The following is a 19,772-nucleotide window of genomic DNA, read 5'->3' as shown; positions in this document are numbered from 1 at the left end:
CTAGCCATCACCGTAGCTTGACCGGGTGCAAACGTCAGCCATAGACCAAATGGGTGCCCGCTCTCTGTTCGCCGCTATGTCTCAGCCGGGCGAGATGGCGTATGATGACACTAACAGGGATGAAGGTTAAGCTCGCGGCTGAGAAGAAGATCAACCTTGAAGAGAAGAAGACCAAGCTGGAAGAGAGGAGGGTTGAGCTCGCGGCCGCTTCGGAGGATACCAAAAAGTTGACCATGATGATGGATGAGTTGGATCCCAATGCGGCAATGATCATGCGTGACGTCCGTGTTAGCATGTTGAAGCGCTTGGTGGCCGAGATGGAGGCGGCTAATGAGGAGGAGCCGGCGGCAGAGTGAGCGAGAATGCAAAATAACTAGTCTGGGAGGGCAATTTTTTTTTTGCATGGACTGCAGTACTAAAACTTTTGTGATCGAGCGCATATAAAAACTATGAACATTCGCCTCTTTTTGATCGTGATCGAGCTCTGTAAGCACCGCACTTTAATTTGCTCATATTGCTATGCATTTGACATCAAGACTGGACCTGGGCGGACATTTAGGTGACGTGTAGGATGGCCGACTCTCGTACCTGTGTCTGCGGGCGAGTCCGGACCCATCTACGAATAGATAATGTGTTTATTTTAGGGGACGGTGTTGAAGATGTCGTAAGTTACTGGCAAACCCACGAACTATCTGGGAGGTTACGTTGTCGGCAAAAGGGTTAAAGGGATCAAAACCTTGAAATTTGATCACTTTTTCCAAGGATATGAATCAAAAGCACAAAAGAGCAAAAGTATGCTGCTTTTGTTTCTTTCTGTTGTTTTTTCTGCTAAAACCAATAGAAGAATGTCGTATAAACTAGTACAACCTAAAGGCCAAACAAAAGAGCAATCACTCAACGCCTAATCAATTTGGGTATATGGTTAAGCCACTTTCCACCCACACACTTCAACTAGTAGTCACTTGTGTGCGACAGTGTGAGAGCCACAGCGGTCAAGTAAGAAACATACTAGTATGTACCAAAATATAAGATTTGAACTTCAAAAACGTCTTATATTTTGATACGAAGTGAGTATCAAATGTGGGTTAGATGTCAATTCCATTTGTATGTGAATTAAACTGGAAATGGATTTCAGCCAGACAAATATCTATGCTACCTGGTTTAGATTTCAGTTTATATCTCAGATAGCAAATGAAGATCTTCATTGACTTTCTTAAATTTATTAGTGCGTATACCAAAATTAGATGAGTCGCTTCATTGACCTGTTTCTAGACCGTCCTGTCTAAATGTAGAATGGAAACTGTTTAGAGAAGTCAATGAATATGATGATGCATACTAACCCCGGAAGAAACAAACACAATTCTGTACAACATATGATGGTCTGTTTCCTATCACACCCAAGAAACCAGTGCACTCAATAATTTCCCAATGAGCAGAACAGCACTAGTTTTCACAAAAAGGACGAGATATCTTGCCCAAATTTCCATTGTCATCAATTTGTCTCTATGAGCTTTATGATTTATTGTCCTTTTCAGGAAAAAGGAATCCAAAGTGTTGGGTTAAGCAATCACCTCAAAGAGATAGAGAATGGGAGGAGCAAGCAAGCATAACAAGAAAGGCATTGCGCACTATGCCGTGCCATTGTATTCTCTATGGATATCTAGTACTGAATGATTGATAATTGTATTCTCCGTGGATATCTAGTACTGAAAGATAATGCCATCCAATTCACTAACCGCTTGTCTTATTTTGGCCTCCAAAGTTTTTCGCTCGTCATCATTTCCTGTTGCGTTGCGGGTCTTCTCAACAGGTGCGCTGCGGGTCTTCTCAAAATGCTGCTGCCGAGAGGAAGATTGAACAAACTTTGTTGAGTGTGTCGTTCTGTTGCCGTGCATACTTAAGATCCTCTCATGGCTGTTGTTGTGTTGCGGTGAGCAGTCCGGTCCTGAGATTTTGAAGGCCCTAGCAAAAACTAGAACATAGGCCCCGGTATTTCTAAACGCGTAGTCACTAGGGAAACATCTAAAAAATCGCGTCATTGCGAGTGTCACTCGGCCTCTTCACACGGACGAACGGGTCATGACACACGAGAAATCAAGCCTTGGTTAGAAACAGCTAAACATGTGTGATCACCCAGGAGATCAAGTCAAATTACATTTGCCATCAGGGAAGCTAAATTACGCTCACATGCTCTAGTGGAGGATGGACCTAATGTTTGATATAGCAAAATTTGATAGCATGCAAAAAAAATATCACATAAAATGTATAATTAGCAAGGTGAAAACTAAAATCTATCTGTACAAAAATATTAAGAAAGTAAGATGTTGAAAAATATTCGAGACTCGATAATGGTTACGGAGCAATTAGTTGTAACTTATACTACCTCCGTCTCAAAATAAGTGTCTTTGATTTAATATAATTTAGTACTCCCTCCATTCCACAATGTAGTGCTTCCTCTATCTCCGTGCTTCAACTTTGACCGTAAATTTAACTATCAAGACCGATTGCGGCGGGAGCAAAAATTATATCAGTGAATTCGTATTCGAAAGAAGTTTTTAATTATGTAATTTTTTCACCCGCCGCAGTCGGTCTCGTTCGTTAAATTTATGGTCAAAGTTCGACCTCGGGAAGCGCGGGCGCACTATATTTTGGAATGGAGGGAGTAGTAAGTTATACTAAATCAAAAACATTTATGTTAAGACGGAGGGAGTACATAATATGGATTCAACTTGGCCAAACTGAACGAATTATAGTACCTAATCCAAAGCAACGAAAACAAGAGTACCAATCCGTCCATGCTTTTCCCCTCAAAAAGAAAAAACCCCGTCCATGCTTTGCTTTCACCCGGTGCACGCTAGCGCCGGCGGTGCGTGCCTCTCCTGCCTATCTGCCATCGCATTTCTAGGGTTAAACTAGATGCGCCGCCGCGGCAAGCAAAGAGCACAGTTTTTTTAAGGTTGTTTTTGGGGTGCGAAGAGCGCAGGTATGCATCAAATTTTTTTTTTAAACTAGCATGCATCAATCGATAACTATGCCAATTCCTGCTGAAAGGTGCGCTCCCTAACCCAACTGACCCACCTTCATACTCCCTTCGTCCGGAAATATTTGTCGGAGAAATAAATGTATCTAGATGTATTTTAATTCTAGATATATCCATTTTCATCCATTTGTGCGACAAATAATTTCAGACGAAGGGAGTATAAAACATAACATTGGCGCTAGAGAAAGAGAGGCCCCCACCGGATGCCACCGTCGAACAGATGACGCGGAGGGTACTCTCATCCTTGAAGCCCCCCGGAAGTACATGAGCAGTTTTCTTAACTATCAAGTCTCTCAAGGAACTTTCTCTTATGCACGGGTTATCTTGTTATCAATACTTTAAAAATAAATTCGTCTCACAACAAGTCTCGGTTATCTAGATGAAACAGAACAAAGGTTTCACAATAAGTTAAATGAATAAAAACTTTGTGCTAACTACCAAGACCTACTCACACTTGAATACATACATTACACATACAAACTACGACAACTAGCATTTATATTTCAAGATCAAAAACTACAAGTTGCACGTCCATGAATCTTAGTTGTAGCAAGGGAGCACGACGACATGGGCATCGTGACTATCATGGACGACGTCGTGTCATACCGCTCCTCCAGTACCTGCGACCGCGCCGTCAACATTCGTGGAACCGCGTCCTGCCGGCGAAGAAAGAAGTCGGCTTCACGGAGATCGACGAGGCGATGGCCCGCACGTCCGTGCCCGCCGCCATCATCGAGGAGTAGTAGAACATGGGAGGCCGCCACCGCTTGGTTCCCATGAAGGCCACCGACAAGGCGACGCCAACGTACACAGCCGGTGTCTTGCTCGGTTCGCAGGCCACCGTCGTTCCCCGCCCCAAAAAACAACCTTGATCCGTGCTTCACGGAAGCGGAGGGCACTCTTCCTTCCGGCTGAAGCATATCCCGGTGGTGCCACTCCGATGAGTGGCGCAGCCGAACATGGGGAAGCGGAGGCCCTTTGCACTGAATCATATACATCCTGGGCTCATGGTAATCCGATGAGCGGGCTGCCAGACATGATGAAGCGGAGGGCACTCTTCCTTCCGGCTGAAGCATATCCCGGTGGTGCCACTCCGATGAGTGGCGCAGCCGAACATGGGGAAGCGGAGGCCCTTTGCACTGAATCATATACCTCCTGGGCTCATGGTAATCCGATGAGCGGGCTGCCGGACATGGGGAAGATAATGGAGATCCGTCGTGGCCGGTTGTAGACTAGTCAAGGGTATTCGTGTCGCGGGAATGGATATCCGCCAGCGTCGGCCATAGACTAGTTTTGCCTTAGTCCGGTATAGTTTTTAGTTAAAATATGTCTGAAATGTATGAATTTCGTCCGGTTTGTATGAATATAGTCTGGTTTGAATGAAATTCATCCGGATTGTTTAAACAGTTTTTGAATTGTAAGCGGGTAGCATTGGATGGCCAGCTCCCGTACCACTATGGTCATCTATATGATTAGACCGTGCCGCTTCACTAGACTTTCCTGAACCATCCATTTGATCCCCACGGTCGTGACACCACTTACTAAACAAAAGTTTCCAAAATCCAATGTGGAACCAAGCAGTAAGAGAAATTCATTATGGTAATTATTAGTCGAAGATCATCCGTATCCGTAGACTAATTCCCCTGTCCGAGGACGAATGCAGGAGCAAATTTGCGGCTCAGCAATGCCGTTACTGGGCTTACTATTCATTGTTGACTACGTGGCCAAATGGTGGGCCCCTCAGCAAAGAACGGGGTCAAAGGAGATGGCTTAGAGGGTTGAGCAGATGACAACAAGCGCTAACGTCTTTCACTGGCCCATGCTTAGTTTCTTCGCACGGTTTGGTGGCGCACTAAAATTTTGGAAATTTTTGTTGCAACCTTCACATTTCGGAGCTGGATAGTGGCACAACCATGATTTTTCCTATGTTTAAGCTACACAATTTTGTGAACAAGACCTTCTCCGAAACAAACAATTTCACCTTTTTGAAAGTAAACTGAAGGCGAGATTCATGTCCAAAACAATAACCAAACAATCCAACGAACTGAAGTTGTAAATAAACATACTACGAATGCACAGCAATTAGAAGATCTAAAAGTGTTTGCCACTTGATGCCTACAAGCGGTCATCGAGAAGCTCACACAAACACATAAGTATGATGCTCTAGGATCATCACAACAAACGGCAAATTAAGGAAGGAATTATTTAGAACCCTGAACGACGGCGTGGCAGCTAGGATAAGCAGGCTCGGAACCACGGGCGCTGGATCCTATTTGGCGCCCTCAGCGCCGAATACAGCGTTAACCGTACAGGGCCCACACCCCCCATGCGCTACGGGCCAGCCCACATTCCTTTTTTTTTTCTAAACTGATGCAAAAAATCAAGTGCGGGGACGAGGATTCGAACGCGCGCCCTAGAGGTTACGTGTGCTACGGCATAACCACCGCGCCACGCGCCATTATGCGATCAACTACATTTTCTTAACTCTTTTCTTCTTTCCTTTTGTTCTTTTTCTAATTTCACCGGATTTCACGAACAATTTTTCAACTTTAACGAACTTTTCCAAAATTGGGTGAACTGTTTTTTTCAAATCTGATGAACTATTTTCCAAATTCGTTGAACTTTTGTTCAAATCCGATGAACTTTTTTTCAAATCTGATGAACTTTTTCAAATTCGATGAACTTTTTTTCAAATTCGATGAACTTTTTTTTAAATCTGTTGAACTTTTTTTCAAATCCGATGAACTTTTCTCTTTTTTTTGTTAAAAATTGATGAACTTTCGGAAATTTGTGAACTATTTTTAAGATCGTAAATTTCAGATTCATGTGTTTTCAGTTTTGTGAACGAAAGGACGAACAGCAAAAAAAACAACGAACGAAGGAAACGTGAGCGAGCGATCGAAGCGGAGAAAGGAAGAGAGCGTGCTAGCTGGGCCGGCCCATGCGAGGCCGCGCGCGAGCGCCTGCTAAGCGAACTGGTGCATAAGGCGCCGGAGAGGAGAGTCCACCACGGGCTCTAGTAGGCGTACTCGGCGATGTGTCGCTTGTCCTCGAGCGCGGCGTACTTCGACTCGTCCAGCCCGACGGAAAAGGAGAACTCGGCGGCCTTCTTGTCCAGAGCGAGCACGATGCCGTCTCCCACCGTCCAGTAGGCGAACCGGTAGGTGCTCCCTGCGAAGTGGAAGGGGCCCAGCCCCCTTGAAGCAGCACAAAGTTTGTGGAGGAGCAACTCCACCTTGCTGCTACAATGTGTACAACACAAGTGTTGAAGGAACAGCTTCAACGTGCTGCGCTAGATATCGCTCTAGAGGCGAATGTAGGTTGATAGGGCAGCAAGAGTTCAATCCAGAACTCCTAGGGCACAAGATCTTAGATAAGAACAACAAGTTCTATTATAGGTAGGGATACATAGTCTGCCTCCAAAGTAGAGGCGAGGACCTCTATTTATAGGACTTTGGGAAGCCTTCACATACTTCTACTTATAGCTGGAATACTCTAGAAAACATTATGTAAGTTTCACCATTCTACTCATAGCTACTCACAACTAGAAGACTCTAGAAAACAGTAGGTAGGATAGAAAAGAAAAGGAAAGAAATACTACACTAGAGTGGAAGCATCTAGAAGTAGCCAAACAGATCTGGCATGTGTTTTCTTTCTTCTCATCTAGTGTTCCTCATCATTCTCCCCTGGTTGTTTGGAACTCGCCCTCGAGTTATCTTCATAGAGCGCTTCTTCTGGATGGTAGAGAGTCAAGTCCGCAACATTGAAAGTGTTGGAGATACCCATGTCACTTGAAAAATCTATCACATAAGCATTATCATTTATCTTCCTCATGATAGAGAAGGGCCCATACCTTCGCTGCCTAAGTTTCCCTTTAACACCTAAAGGCAGCCTCTCTTTTCGGAGGTAGACCATCACCTTATCACCGACTTGGAATGATTTTGGCCTCTTTTTTTGCAATCAGCAAGTTGTTTATATTTCTGATTTTGTGCTTCCAAAGCGTCGCGAATCTCTTCAAATAACTCGGTGTAATTATTAGCAAAGGACAATGCTGATTTTGAGTTTCCCCTTGATGGCAGCTTCACCAGGTCCACCACATGTGTTGGAACTTTAGTGTAGACAATGGAAAAAGGGCTCCTTCCTGTGGATCTATGCTTGGAGTTATTGTAGGAGAACTCTGCAAGAGATAAAGCCAAATCCCATTCTCCACAAATGCAACGGATCAGATTACCCAAAAACTTGTTCACCACTTCCGTTTGTCCATCTGTTTGTGGATGAGCAGTGCTAGAAAATTTCAATTCAGTGTTGAATTGCTTCCACAAAGTGAGCCAAAATGCAGCAAGAAACTTGCTATCACGGTCTGAGACAATGGACCTTGGAACTCCATGAAGTCTGACCACTTCTCGAAAGAATAGGTTTGCCACATGATGAGCATCCGTTGTCTTGCGGCATGGGATGAAATGAGCCATCTTAGAGAATCTATCCACGACCACAAATACAGCATCACTTCTTCGTCTTGTTCTTGGCAACCCCAAGACGAAGTCCATAGAAATGTCCTCCCATGGAGCAACAGGAACAGGCAAAGGCATGTATAACCCTGTGTTCTGGACTTGGCCTTTGCAGGTCTGACATACGTGGCACCGTTGAACGAACTTTCCAGCATCTCTCTTTAGTTGTGGCCAAAAGTAGCGAGCTTCCAGGTTAGCGATAGTCTTGTCCCGTCCAACATGGGCACTAAGATCACTTGAATGGAGCTCTCTAACCAGCTTGTCACGTAGAGAACTTCTTGGAATGCACAAACGGTCATTTTTGAAGAGATATCCATCTTGTATCAAATAGTCATCACCTAATGGTTGGCCCCTTGCGTGCTTTACCCAAACATGGCCAAAGTCTTCGTCACCCTCATACAACTCCTTTATTTGACCCATGCCTGAAAGTTCAGCTTCAAAAGAAGTCAAGAGGCATGCACGACGACTCAAAGCATCGGCCACTCTGTTAGTTATTCCAGATTTATGCACGATGAGATAGTTAAACCTCTCAAGATATGCTGCCCATCTTGCTAGCATGCGATCAACATGCTTTTGATTTCTAAAATGCTTCAAGGATTGATGGTCGCTATAAACAATGAACTCTTTAGGCAGCAAATAGACTTCCCAAGTTTTCAACGCTCTGAAAACGGCGTATAATTCTTGCTGATGGGTACTCCATTTCTGTCTAGCTTCACTTAACTTCTCACTAAAGAAAGCAATGGGCTTCCTTTCTTGAGATAGGACAGCTCCAATGCCTACTCCACTTGCATCACACTCCAACTCAAAAGTCTTGTTGAAATCAGGTAGTACCAAGACAGAAGCTTGTGATAGCTTTTGTTTAATCTCATTGAAGCTAGCTTCAGCTGCTTCTGCCCATTGGAACTTTCCTTTCTTCAAACACTCGGTGATTGGTGCCATGATAGTGCTGAAATTCTTAACAAATCGCCTATAGAAAGTTGCAAGGCCATGAAAGCTTCTTACCTCAGAAATGGTCTTAGGAGTTGGCCATTCTCGGATTGCTTCAACCTTAGAATCATCAACACGAATGCCGTCACATGTTATGACGAATCCTAGGAAAAGAAGTTGTGTTTGCAGGAAAACACATTTCTTCAAGTTGACGTAGAGCTCGTTTTCCCTTAGTACTTCTAGCACCTTCCGAATGTGATCAAAGTGTTCATCCTCATCCTTGCTATAGATCAAGATGTCATCGAAATAGACCACAACAAAGTGGGATAAGAAGGGTCTAAGGACTTGATTCATTAAGTGCATAAAGGTACTTGGTGCATTTGAGAGTCCAAATGGCATGACTAGCCATTCAAACAACCCTTCCTTTGTCTTGAAGGCGGTCTTCCATTCATCCCCGGGTCTTATACGGATTTGATAATATCCACTTCTTAAATCTAGCTTTGTGAACACTCTTGCTCCACTAAGCTGATCCAACATATCATCCAGACAGGGAATAGGGAATCTATACCTTACGGTGATCTTGTTAATGGCTCTACTGTCCGTACACATGCGCCAAGATCCATCTTTCTTTGGCGTGAGTAGGGCTGGTACAGCACATGGGCTAATACTTTCTCGAATGTGCCCCTTTTGCAACAATTCCTCCACTTTCTCCTTCAATATACCATGCTTCTTTGGGCTCATTCGATAGTGTGGAAGATTAGGAAGACTTGCTCCCGGAATTAAGTCAATTCTATGTTGAATTCCTCTCATCGGTGGCAAGCCATGTGGCTCCCTAAGTATGTTCTGAAATTCTGCCAATAAACCACGTACCTTTGCTGTAATTTCAACAGTCAGGTGCTCTTCTCCCTTTACAACAAGTGCAGCACACAAATCTGCCTCCTTCAAGTCTTCCATAAACTCATGAGAGGTATGGGAGATAGTTAACATAATTTTTCCCTTCTCCTTAGAGGTATTACCTTCGGGTTTGTTTGGTAAGATAATTCTCTTGTTCCAAATGAAAGAGTAAGAATTTTCCTTGCCCTTGTGTGTAGTATCCACATCAAATTGCCAAGGCCTCCCAAGAAGAACATGGCTGGCATCCATGTCAACCACATCACACAACACATTTGAGCAATAATGCTTACCCAAAGAAAGTGGCAGGTTGCATTGTTTGGTGATCCTCATATTCACTCCTTTCTTGATCCATCCAATAGTGTAGGGATTTGGATGATCATGGGTTTCAAGCTTTAAATGGTCCACCAACTTCTGGGAGATAAGATTCTCGCAGCTGCAACTATCAATCACTAGTTTGCATACCTTGCCATTCACCGTGCATTTGCTCTCAAATATTTTCTTCCGTTGTGTGTCATCGAGTTGTGGTGTGGAACATAGGACACGCTGGATCACACATACCACCTCTTCACCTTCTTCTTGACAAACCTCTTGTCCGTCTACATCTTCAGATTCGTATTCTTCCTCATCGCTTTCACCATCATGGATAGTCGTGTTAACAAATTTCCTTAGTGGGCAGCCGCTGGATATGTGTCCCTCTTTACCATATTTATAGCACTTTGGGCCTTCATTTGCCTTACCCTTGCCTCTAGTTTGCTTCGGGATGGGCTGTTTTGTCTTTGGTGGAGTGGTCTTTTCTTCCACTCTATTAGGTTGGCTCATAGATGAGCCTTCGGTATGAGGATATGGAGCCTTAGTTGTCTTTCTCATCCTCACAAACCTCTCGGCCTTTAAGGCTAGAGCTTGTGCTTGATCAACGGACCAGATTTGTTGCATCATCAATCGATCTTGAATAGCATCATTGAGACCATTGATGTACCTTGCAACTTGTTGCTCTTCAGTTTCAGCAAGGTTGCACCTCACTTGTAGCCTTAGAAACTCCTCCGTGTAATCTGAAACAGTCCTATTTCCTTAAGCACAATTTTGAAATTGGATAAATAGGATCTGGTCATAATCATCGGGCAAAAATCTCCCTTTCAAGAGGCCTTTCATTTGTCGCCAAGTTCTAACACGAGGTTCTCCTCTCAGCCTGCGTTCCTCTTGAATGCGATGCCACCATGCACCGGCTCCTCCTTTCAGTTTGTATGCGACCAAAGGAACTCTACGATCTTCCGGAACCTCCATGACCTCAAAGAAAGTCTCCACTTCATATAACCAATCCAGGCACCCTTCAATGTCAACATTTCCATTAAAACTTGGGATCTCAGCTTTCACCTTGTATGTATCTCTTGCATATGTAGGGTTGGGTGCTCTCCGATATGCGTAGAGATTTGGCTCTTCAAGGGCATCATCATATTCTTCACCTTCAGAAGCCTCAACATAAATTGGCCTTCTTGAAGCACGTTGAACAACATGTTGTCGTGGCGGTCTTGCTCCAAGATTACCTCTCCTTCTTTCTTGATGAACATCTTCCTCTTCTTTAGATGAATCTCCTTCATTGGTAGCAGGGGGGACACCCTTTCTTATCATCTCAACCAGCTGGTCAAATCTCCTATTAAGATCTTCACGCAGCTCTTTGATTTGTTGTTCAGCAGCATCCATCCTCTTCTCCAATTGCTCCATTGCTTGCTGCAATTTACTCTCGAAGAGGACAGCAAGAACTAGTATGGGTCAACGAGGCTCTGATACCACCTGAAGCAGCACAAAGTTTGTGGAGGAGCAACTCCACCTTGCTGCTACAATGTGTACAACACAAGTGTTGAAGGAACAGCTTCAACGTGCTGCGCTAGATATCGCTCTAGAGGCGAATGTAGGTTGATAGGGCAGCAAGAGTTCAATCCAGAACTCCTAGGGCACAAGATCTACTCCAAGATCTTAGATAAGAACAACAAGTTCTATTATAGGTAGGGATACATAGTCTGCCTCCAAAGTAGAGGCGAGGACCTCTATTTATAGGGCTTTGGGAAGCCTTCACATACTTCTACTTATAGCTGGAATACTCTAGAAAACATTATGTAAGTTTCACCATTCTACTCATAGCTACTCACAACTAAAAGACTCTAGAAAACAGTAGGTAGGATAGAAAAGAAAAGGAAAAAAATACTACACTAGAGTGAAAGCATCTAGAAGTAGCCAAACAGATCTGTCATGTGTTTTCTTTCTTCTCATCTAGTGTTCCTCGTCACCCCAGCCGCTTCCGAACTGGTTGCCGTAGACTGCCATGCTGCTACGTGCGGCGCCGGAGGTCCAGCGGCCGCCGCCGGCGGACGAGAACGCGCAGGCCCTGGCGACGCCGTCCCCAGGGCGATAGACCGCGCACGTCACCCTGAAGTTGGACAGGCTGATGCGCACGCCCGCATCCTCGCCGTGGAGGAGGAAGGCGCCCAGGCAACCGCAGCCCTGGAACCACGCCGAGGGCGGGACGGTGATGTAGCGCCCCGTGAGCGGATCGCAGACGACCAGGGCATACGCCGGCGACCAATTTGTCTCCTTGTCTAGGAGCAGCAAGAGCAGGAGACCGTCCCAAAAGTCGGCGAGCTCCCAGCAGCGACCCGCCAGTCCCGGCCGCGGGAGGAAGTCGAGCGCGAGGTTCCGCGCGACGGCGGCGGCCACCCACCGCGAGGAGGAGGGGACGAAGACGGGGTTGCCGCCGGGCGGACGCGGGTGCCGGTGGCGCTCGTCGACGCGGTAGTGGCCGGAGAAGTGGGCTGGCGACAGGCCGCGGAGCGAGATGAACCGGAGAAGGAAGCGTCCGACGTCGCCCGCGATCACGCGGCGCCAGCGCCGGCACGTGCACGCCGCGTAGACGAGGTGGCGATGCAAGGGGAGGCGCAGGAACACGAGCTCGAGAAGATCGTCCGTGAGGGCATCGATCTTGGTTGCCGGCGTGGTTTCCCTCTGGGCACTCTTGCGGCGGCGGCCGTCCTCCATGGCCACCTGGACCTTACCCTAGCAGAGGTGAAAAGGCTCGGTCGTAAATGGGTGCGCTAATTTCGCCCTGGAGGATAAATCACGCAGAATGGACCCAGGAGGTTCGGTGGAAGAAACGGCTTTGACAAGTCTCAGTCTCGCTCTCTCTCTTTTTCTTTTTTGAGAAAAAAAGTCTCAGTCACATGCTTAGCCGTTGGAGCCCGTTTCTATTTCTCGCGTGTTAGGAAAACGGCCTGCATCATTTTCGTGTATTTTTCATATGTGATGGGCCGAGCGTGAAGAGGCTTATTTTATTTGGACTCCTCGGCTTTTTTTAGAGCGTAGTTGACGAGCGCTTCTTCGAAAGTCTTTCGATGATCATTTGGGGTGAGCCAAGAGTGCATCACACTCTAAGTTGTCGCAACCTGTCGCGCTCTGGACGCTTTCTTCAGATTTTTTTTCACACGCGTTTTCGATTTTTTGGACTGTTTTTTTGGGTTTCAGCTTTTTGTCTTCCACCAGTCTTTCTACACTTTTGGACAAAAAAACCTCTATGTTTGCAGATGATGTGGTCCTCTTCCTCAAACCAAGTGAGCTCGAGACACAAACTTGCCACGCCATCCTACAGTTGTTTGGGCAGGCCTCGGGGCTGGTAGTCAACATGAACAAGAGCATGGCGCTTTCAATTCGATGCTCCTAGGACAAAATGCAACTTGTTACTGATGCTCTGGGCTGCACAGCAGCACCGTTTCCGTGCAAATATCTAGGGCTGCCGTTGACCCTTAGAAAACAAACTGCAGCCCAACTCCAAGCTCTAGTGGACAAGGTGGGAGACGAGTTACCTCTCTGGAAGGCGGCCATGCTTCCGAAGAGTGGACGGTTGCTGCTCATTGAGTCTGTATTGTGTGCAATCCCAGTGCACTCTATGATGGCCTTAGACCTGCCGGCGAAAACGATCTCTGCTCTTGTCAAGATCTGCCGTGCCTTCTTATGGTGTGGTAAGAAAGAAGCGAACGGTGGTAACTGTTCTGTGGCTTGGGAATCTGTCTGCAGACCTAAATGGGCTGGCGGCCTCGGGATCCCCAACCTGCAGTGGCTGAACAAATCCCTCCAGGCCAGATGGCCGTGGTTGCAGAAGTATGACAAGGGCAGACCCTGGAGCGAGTTTCGAATCAAGGTACCTAAAGAATCTCTGGCACTAGTGCATGCGGCAGTTAACATTTCTGTGGGCGACGGGACAACCACCCTCTTCTGGGAGGACAAGTGGCTTCAGGGATGTCGGGTGCGCCAGGATCTCGACTAGAATCAGAGGATCGAAGACGGTGGCGAGCGCGCTTGAAAACAACAACTGGGTGGGTGACATTGGTCCGGACCTCTCACCAGCTGCTTTGCTTCAATTCTTCCAGCTCTGGGCATGTGTGGCGACGGTGCGGACGACGGTGGGCGAGCAGGATGTGGTTTCTTGGAGCTGGGAGAGCAATGGCCAATTCTCTGCGCGATCGGCTTATGCTGCCCGGTTCATGGGGCTCGAGGTGTCGCCAACTGCGGCTTTCACCTGGGGATCCCGGGCACCCCTTCGGTGCCGCTTCTTCGCTTGGCTCGCACTCAAAAACAAATGTTGGACTTCAGACCGACTTGCTAGTCGAGGCCTTCCGCATCAAGACTCATGCCCTCTCTGTGACCAAGCTGATGAGTCCATCCACCACCTGCTGCTGGATTGTGTCTTCGCTAGACAAATATGGCACTGGGTGGGTGGGATCATGGGCAGGACGGCATATGAGACGCTCGGAAACGAGGATCTAAACTCGTGGTGCATCAGGCAGGACTTGGTTGATCAAAACCGGAAAGCTACAAGAGCAACCTGCCTCCTAGTCCTGTGGATGCTTTGGAAGCACAGGAACGATGTGGTGTTTAACGGTATATTGCCATCATTACCATGTCTCAAGCAGCAGATCATGGAAGAAGGGGTGGCCTGGACTAAGACAGGATTGCTCGGCAAGCTTGCTCAAAATGCAGAGGTAGCTAGGTGGGCAGCTCCGGTTTAGTAGCTTTTCCGCCTTCTCGGTAGTGTCGGAAATGTCGACATGTAAATACACCTTGTACATATGACACTTGGGAGTCTTCCCATTCCTCTTTAATGAATGATACGCATGCTTGTGTGTATTCGAGAAAAAAACCTTTCTGCGCGAAAAACGCGTTTTTTTCTTTCACGAGAGGCACGTTTTTGCTTCCGCTAGAGACATGGATTTGCTTTCGCGAGGGGCACGGTTGTGCCTCTGGGGAACAAAAAAAGACATTTTTTCTTTTTTTCTTCCAGCTTTTTGGTCTGTTTTTTCGTGAAAGAAAACGTTCATGAAGATCTGGACGCGAGAAATCCAATGCTGAAAATGGTTTGAAATTTGGACACACGGTTTAAGAGATAATTTTTTTTAATAAATGAATCTACGAAAAACGGGAAACTTTCAGGTTATGAGAAGTGACGCACATACAGCGTGCCACTTGTTACAACCTGAGGAGGTGTAAGTGATCTTTTAAAAAAGTACTTCTCAATTAGTGTTTCGGCCTTTTGGGCTGTTTTTTACATTCAGGTTATGAGAAGTGGCGCACATGCAGCGCGTCACTTGTTACAACCTGAGAAGGTGTAAGTGATCTCTAAAATAGTATACATCTCAGTTAGTGATTTCGGCTTTTTTGTTGTCTTTTACATCCTTCTTTCTCTTTCATTTCGTGTATCCACTGGCTTCTTTCTTCTTCTTTTTTGAGGGGGAGCCACTGGCGGCAAAATTTCGTGTTTTGACCCTTTTGTCAAACAAAACCGAGATCTGACCCCAGTTTGAAAGTTTTTCGAGATCTGACCCTTTTGCTACCGCCAGGCCTTCAGGCGGTAGGGTTGCACAGTCTACCACTGCAGGTTCTGGCGGTAGGTGTGGCTGACGACCGTTAAGCCGTTAATGACTGCTTACGGACCTACCGCCATAGGCCACGGCGGTAGTCAGCACAAACCTACCGCCGAGAGCCCTGGCGGTAGGTTATCATAGTGGCATGAAGTTAACTGCTTTGATTTTGTCTTCAATTTTTTTGCCATAGACATAAGAAACAATAAGCACAATTTCATAGACATAAGAAGTTTGATCACATCCAAATAGTTTGATCACATAACGTAGTTTGATCACATCCAAATAGTTTTGCCATTACGGACTAAGAAACAAGTATCAAATAACATAGTTTGATCACATAACATAGTTTGATCACATCCAAATAGTTTCACGAAGCCAACATAAGAAGTTTAACAAGTTCAACGGTCATCGACCACATAAAAGGTTTCATCCATAGGTAGCAATCAAACATGACGATCATCAGCAGCCACACGCATATATAGTTCTAGATGATATCGATGACGATCATCATCTTCAAGCCTTGACGGTTGGTGTCCCTGATAGTAATTAGGATGGCATGTCCAACATGAAGATTCTTGTCAACGAGGAAGCTCTTCCACCCAACCGAGCTTAAGTGTGTGCGACCGTCCGTGTCCACGCCGTACGCACAAGTAGTGACGGAGCCCCTTGCGGTAAGGCGTATTCTAGCATAGCCTTCTTCATCAGCCTCGATGCCACAACTCTCAGATAGGCTCTTTGGCAATTTCTGAATAAGAAAAACATATCAATTAATAAGTATGGATTATCTAAACTATTAACAGTTCCTTGGATTCTACACTAATAACATACCATGACATGTCGATCGATCATGGTACTTGTCAGACGGGTCACGAATGGCACCCCGACCAAGTCAGCACGTGGCAGAAAGTTGTCCCATAGGTTGCACACCTCCTGATCGCTCAGCCTCACTCTGTGAGCACAGATGGCTTCCTCAAGTGGGTCTTCATAGTCATCATCCTCATCAAGTGGTGGTGGTGGCGCCATTTTCCTTATATAAGCATTGATTGATAAAGTTAATTAAACATCAATATTTGTTCTAATGCAAGCATTCATCAGATATAGGTAGATTCCACCTAAATCAATGGATATATATAGCAAAACAAATATCTACAATATTCACACAATAAATCATCACATATGGCTATAAGAAAGACTAAACCTAGGGTTCATCTAGGTTCTAGGGTTCATCATATCAACTAGAGAGGGTTCCTCATATGGCTATAAGAAAGACTAAACCTAGGGTTCATCTAGGTTCTAGGGTTCATCTAGGTTCTAGGGTTCATCATATCAACTAGAGAGGGTTCCTCGTATGGCTATAAGAAAGACTAAACCTAGGGTTCATCAACTAGGTTCATCACATTGCAATCATCTAGGTTCTAGGGTTCATCATATCAACTAGAGAGGGTTCCTCATATGGCTATAAGAAAGCAGATTGATTTGACTCAAACTAATTGGGGGATTGGAGGAGCTTACCTTCCTCTTTCCGTAGCCATCTCGATCCGCAAAATCCGTGAATCAACGAAGAAGATCGGAGTGGGGAAGTGGAGGAGATGAGAAAATGGGCGAGAGGAAGAAGAAGGCGGCTGGGTGGGTGGGGATTAGGGGTTGGGGTGGGGTGGGCGGGCGGTTGGGTTTATAAATGCCCAAACCCTACCGCCATAGGGCGCGGCGGTAGGAGGCCACACCCTACCGCCATCACACCCGGCGGTAGGATGCCTCCCCCCACGCCCCCTTCTATGACCAAAAAATCAAGCAGCGCAGCGGTAGGGTTGCACACCCTACCGCCGAGGACCTACTGCCTTAGTGTGTGGCGGTAGGGTGGTCCAGTGTGCATTTTTTGCACCTTCTAACTTCTTTTGTCTTCAATTTTTGGCAGACAACATTTAAACAGCATATGTATGACATATGAAGCACACAATGTATGATATATGATGCACACACCACAAATCTATAAATAAGGTAGGTTCGATACATAGCAAATAGACATCCATAAAGGTTTTCATCAAGTTATACATAGCAAATTAACGAAACAGTTTCACGAGCAAATTCATATGGTTCACGAAGCAAATATGCAAGTTTTTAGTTCAACGACACGGCAACAACTTCAGTCCTTCCTTCCCCTCTTCGACTTTCGGTCCTCATTATCCTTGGATCGCTTCTCGGCCGCCGTCTTCTTGCGGGCCGTAGGACGTGCTTTCTGAAATGGGGATGGACTCTTCCAATCCTTCCTCGGCACATTCCTCATCTCACGCTGGGTTGGCTGAGTTGCTGGAGGTCCATCGTCATCATCGTACTCCTCCTCCTCCTCATCGTCCTCTTCCTCTTCCTCACCATGTTCTTCTTCTGCGCCCTCTTCTTCATCTTCCTCTGCATCATCATCGTCGCTGCTCTCCTCCTCGTCATCTTGAACCGCCCTAGACGACGAGGCTGCATGGCTCGATGAAGCGAGGCTACGCATCGGTGCAGGAGGAAAAACATCCTCGGTGTTTGTAGCGCACCCAAGCAGGCCCACAAGCCGGCGTGCTTTGTTGACGTATTTCTGCAATGATAATGAAACAATATGAACTTCTCGAATGTCCAATGATAACGAAAATGAACTCCGTATTACCTTCACTGTTTCCCTCAACTTGTTCTCACTATCTCAAGTCCCAGGGACATCACTAAGCGCATCAGAGGCATCAAAAATGCTTTTGTTCAGCTCCGAAGACTGCAAAGTAATAAAATGAGTCAATAGCACGAAAAGCTGATTTCATCCAACCGTCGGTTCAAAAGAGGTAAAAACAACATACCACTCTGTTCATGAGGGGTCCGTACTCCCTAAATCCGCCTTGAAGCTGTATGATGCTCTCGTTGTAGGCTTCATTCTTTGAGGCGTCATCGAACAGGTCTTTGGCATCTGCTGTCGTCCACTGGGACCTCAGACGCAGACGATGCTTGATGCCATCATCGTACCACAGCATGTGATCCTCGTACTCGTCCCAGTCAATCACTCTCCTCTCCGTGTCTTTGCGTCCTTTCCACTCGTTCCATTCCTTCACGTATCTCGCATGTTCGGCTTCCCAATCCGTGATTGATTGATTCTTCTGCCTGCTCATCCTGCAATGCATAAGAAAGAATGTAAAACACCCTTCTTTTATGAATGTAAAGCATCAAAACAAGAACTTAGAATCGATTAGGACGGCTTGTGGTACTCACAGGTGTAGGTCGTAGCCACCGGTATCGTGGCCGGCTGGTGGTGTGTGTTGTGCCTTACCAAATTGTGCGGCAACGCGCTGTGGCAAGTGGTACTCCACGGCATAGACACAAATCATGGGCACGATGCACCGGAAGAGAAGCCGGTCCTGCTTGCACATGCTGTTCAGCTCGAACCCCCACTCTCGATCATCACTATACGGCCGCCAAGTAACCTATAACCAAACAATGTTAGGCTCAAGTGAAAGTGTTATCGAAACAATGGTAAGCTCAAGTGAAAATGTAGTTCTTATACCTGGAAAGGCGTGAGAGCATCAAGCTCGTTGCTGAAGACCTTGTACAAGGCCTTCGATTCGCCCGTGTAGACACGCACCACGTCCCAAGCGTATGCGACGGTCGGGTTCCGATCATCTTCGTCATCTTGGCCATAGTCCGTCCATGCACGCGAGCGCAGCTTCTCCGGACGGGCCACCGGGATTCGCTCCCACATCCAAATGGAGAGGCCCCATACACATCCACACATATCGGACGTGACTTCCGCTCTCTGGGTCGCGTCATCAAGCTACAAACCATGTTCAGATGATAAGATGTCAAAAATGTAAAGCAGCACATGTCTGATATTTGAAAGAAAGTGATATTCACTTACCGAACGGTATAGGTAGGCGAGTCCGGCGGCCCCCCAGCTGTACCCCGCATCCCAGTCCTTTAGGAAGTCGAGATACATCCATAGGGCAGAGTTCCCAGAGCAGTCCGGAAACACTACCTCCGTGAGAATGTACCACAGGTAGGCCCTGGCGTACTGCTCCACCACCCGGGGCTCGACATCTTCCGGGCACTTGCTCCGGTGCTCAAGGAGCCATGACAGCGGTATGCCGGAAGTCCGGTTTCTCTTAGCGGGGGGGGGGGGCAGTCGCCGATGAGGCTGGCAACCCTCTCGTGCCAGTTCGCCCTCTCCACTCTTCCTGTGAGAGCACGACCCTCGAGCGGTAGTGCTGTAATCATCGCCCAATCCTCGAGGGTCACGGTCATCTCCCCACATGGAAGATGAAAGTTGTGCGTCTTTGGCCGCCACCGGTCGATCAAAGCCGTGAGAGCTGAGTGAACGAGCGTCGGCAGCTTACGCTTGAACTGCAGGACGAAACCCAATAGTCGGGCTCTCCTGAAGAACGATGCGTACCGATTGTCGTACTCCATCTTAACCGTCATCTTGTGAGCCCTCATCCGCAGTGGCGGCAGCATCTGTGAAAATCAATAACCAAAGCATAATTA

The 19,772-nt window shown here is 46.6% G+C and overlaps 1 protein-coding gene across 1 annotated transcript; it reads right to left on the bottom strand.

Annotated features, from left to right (window-relative positions):
- Positions 1-11,340: 11,340 nt before the first annotated feature.
- Positions 11,341-13,110, bottom strand: LOC109772965 (uncharacterized). The gene has a single exon (XM_020331680.3). The coding sequence runs from the start codon at positions 12,394-12,396 to the stop codon at positions 11,635-11,637; it is 762 nt and encodes a 253-aa protein (XP_020187269.1). The 5' UTR covers positions 12,397-13,110; the 3' UTR covers positions 11,341-11,634.
- Positions 13,111-19,772: the final 6,662 nt, after the last annotated feature.

Source organism: Aegilops tauschii, chromosome 3, assembly GCF_002575655.3.
Source record: "Aegilops tauschii subsp. strangulata cultivar AL8/78 chromosome 3, Aet v6.0, whole genome shotgun sequence".
Taxonomy (NCBI): Eukaryota; Viridiplantae; Streptophyta; class Magnoliopsida; order Poales; family Poaceae; genus Aegilops; species Aegilops tauschii.
This window is presented reverse-complemented; position numbering and strand designations above follow the sequence as displayed.

Bases quoted from the DNA above. Each gene is read 5' to 3' on its own strand.
- LOC109772965 (XM_020331680.3), bottom strand. From the start codon at position 12,396: ATGGAGGACGGCCGCCGCCGCAAGAGTGCCCAGAGGGAAACCACGCCG.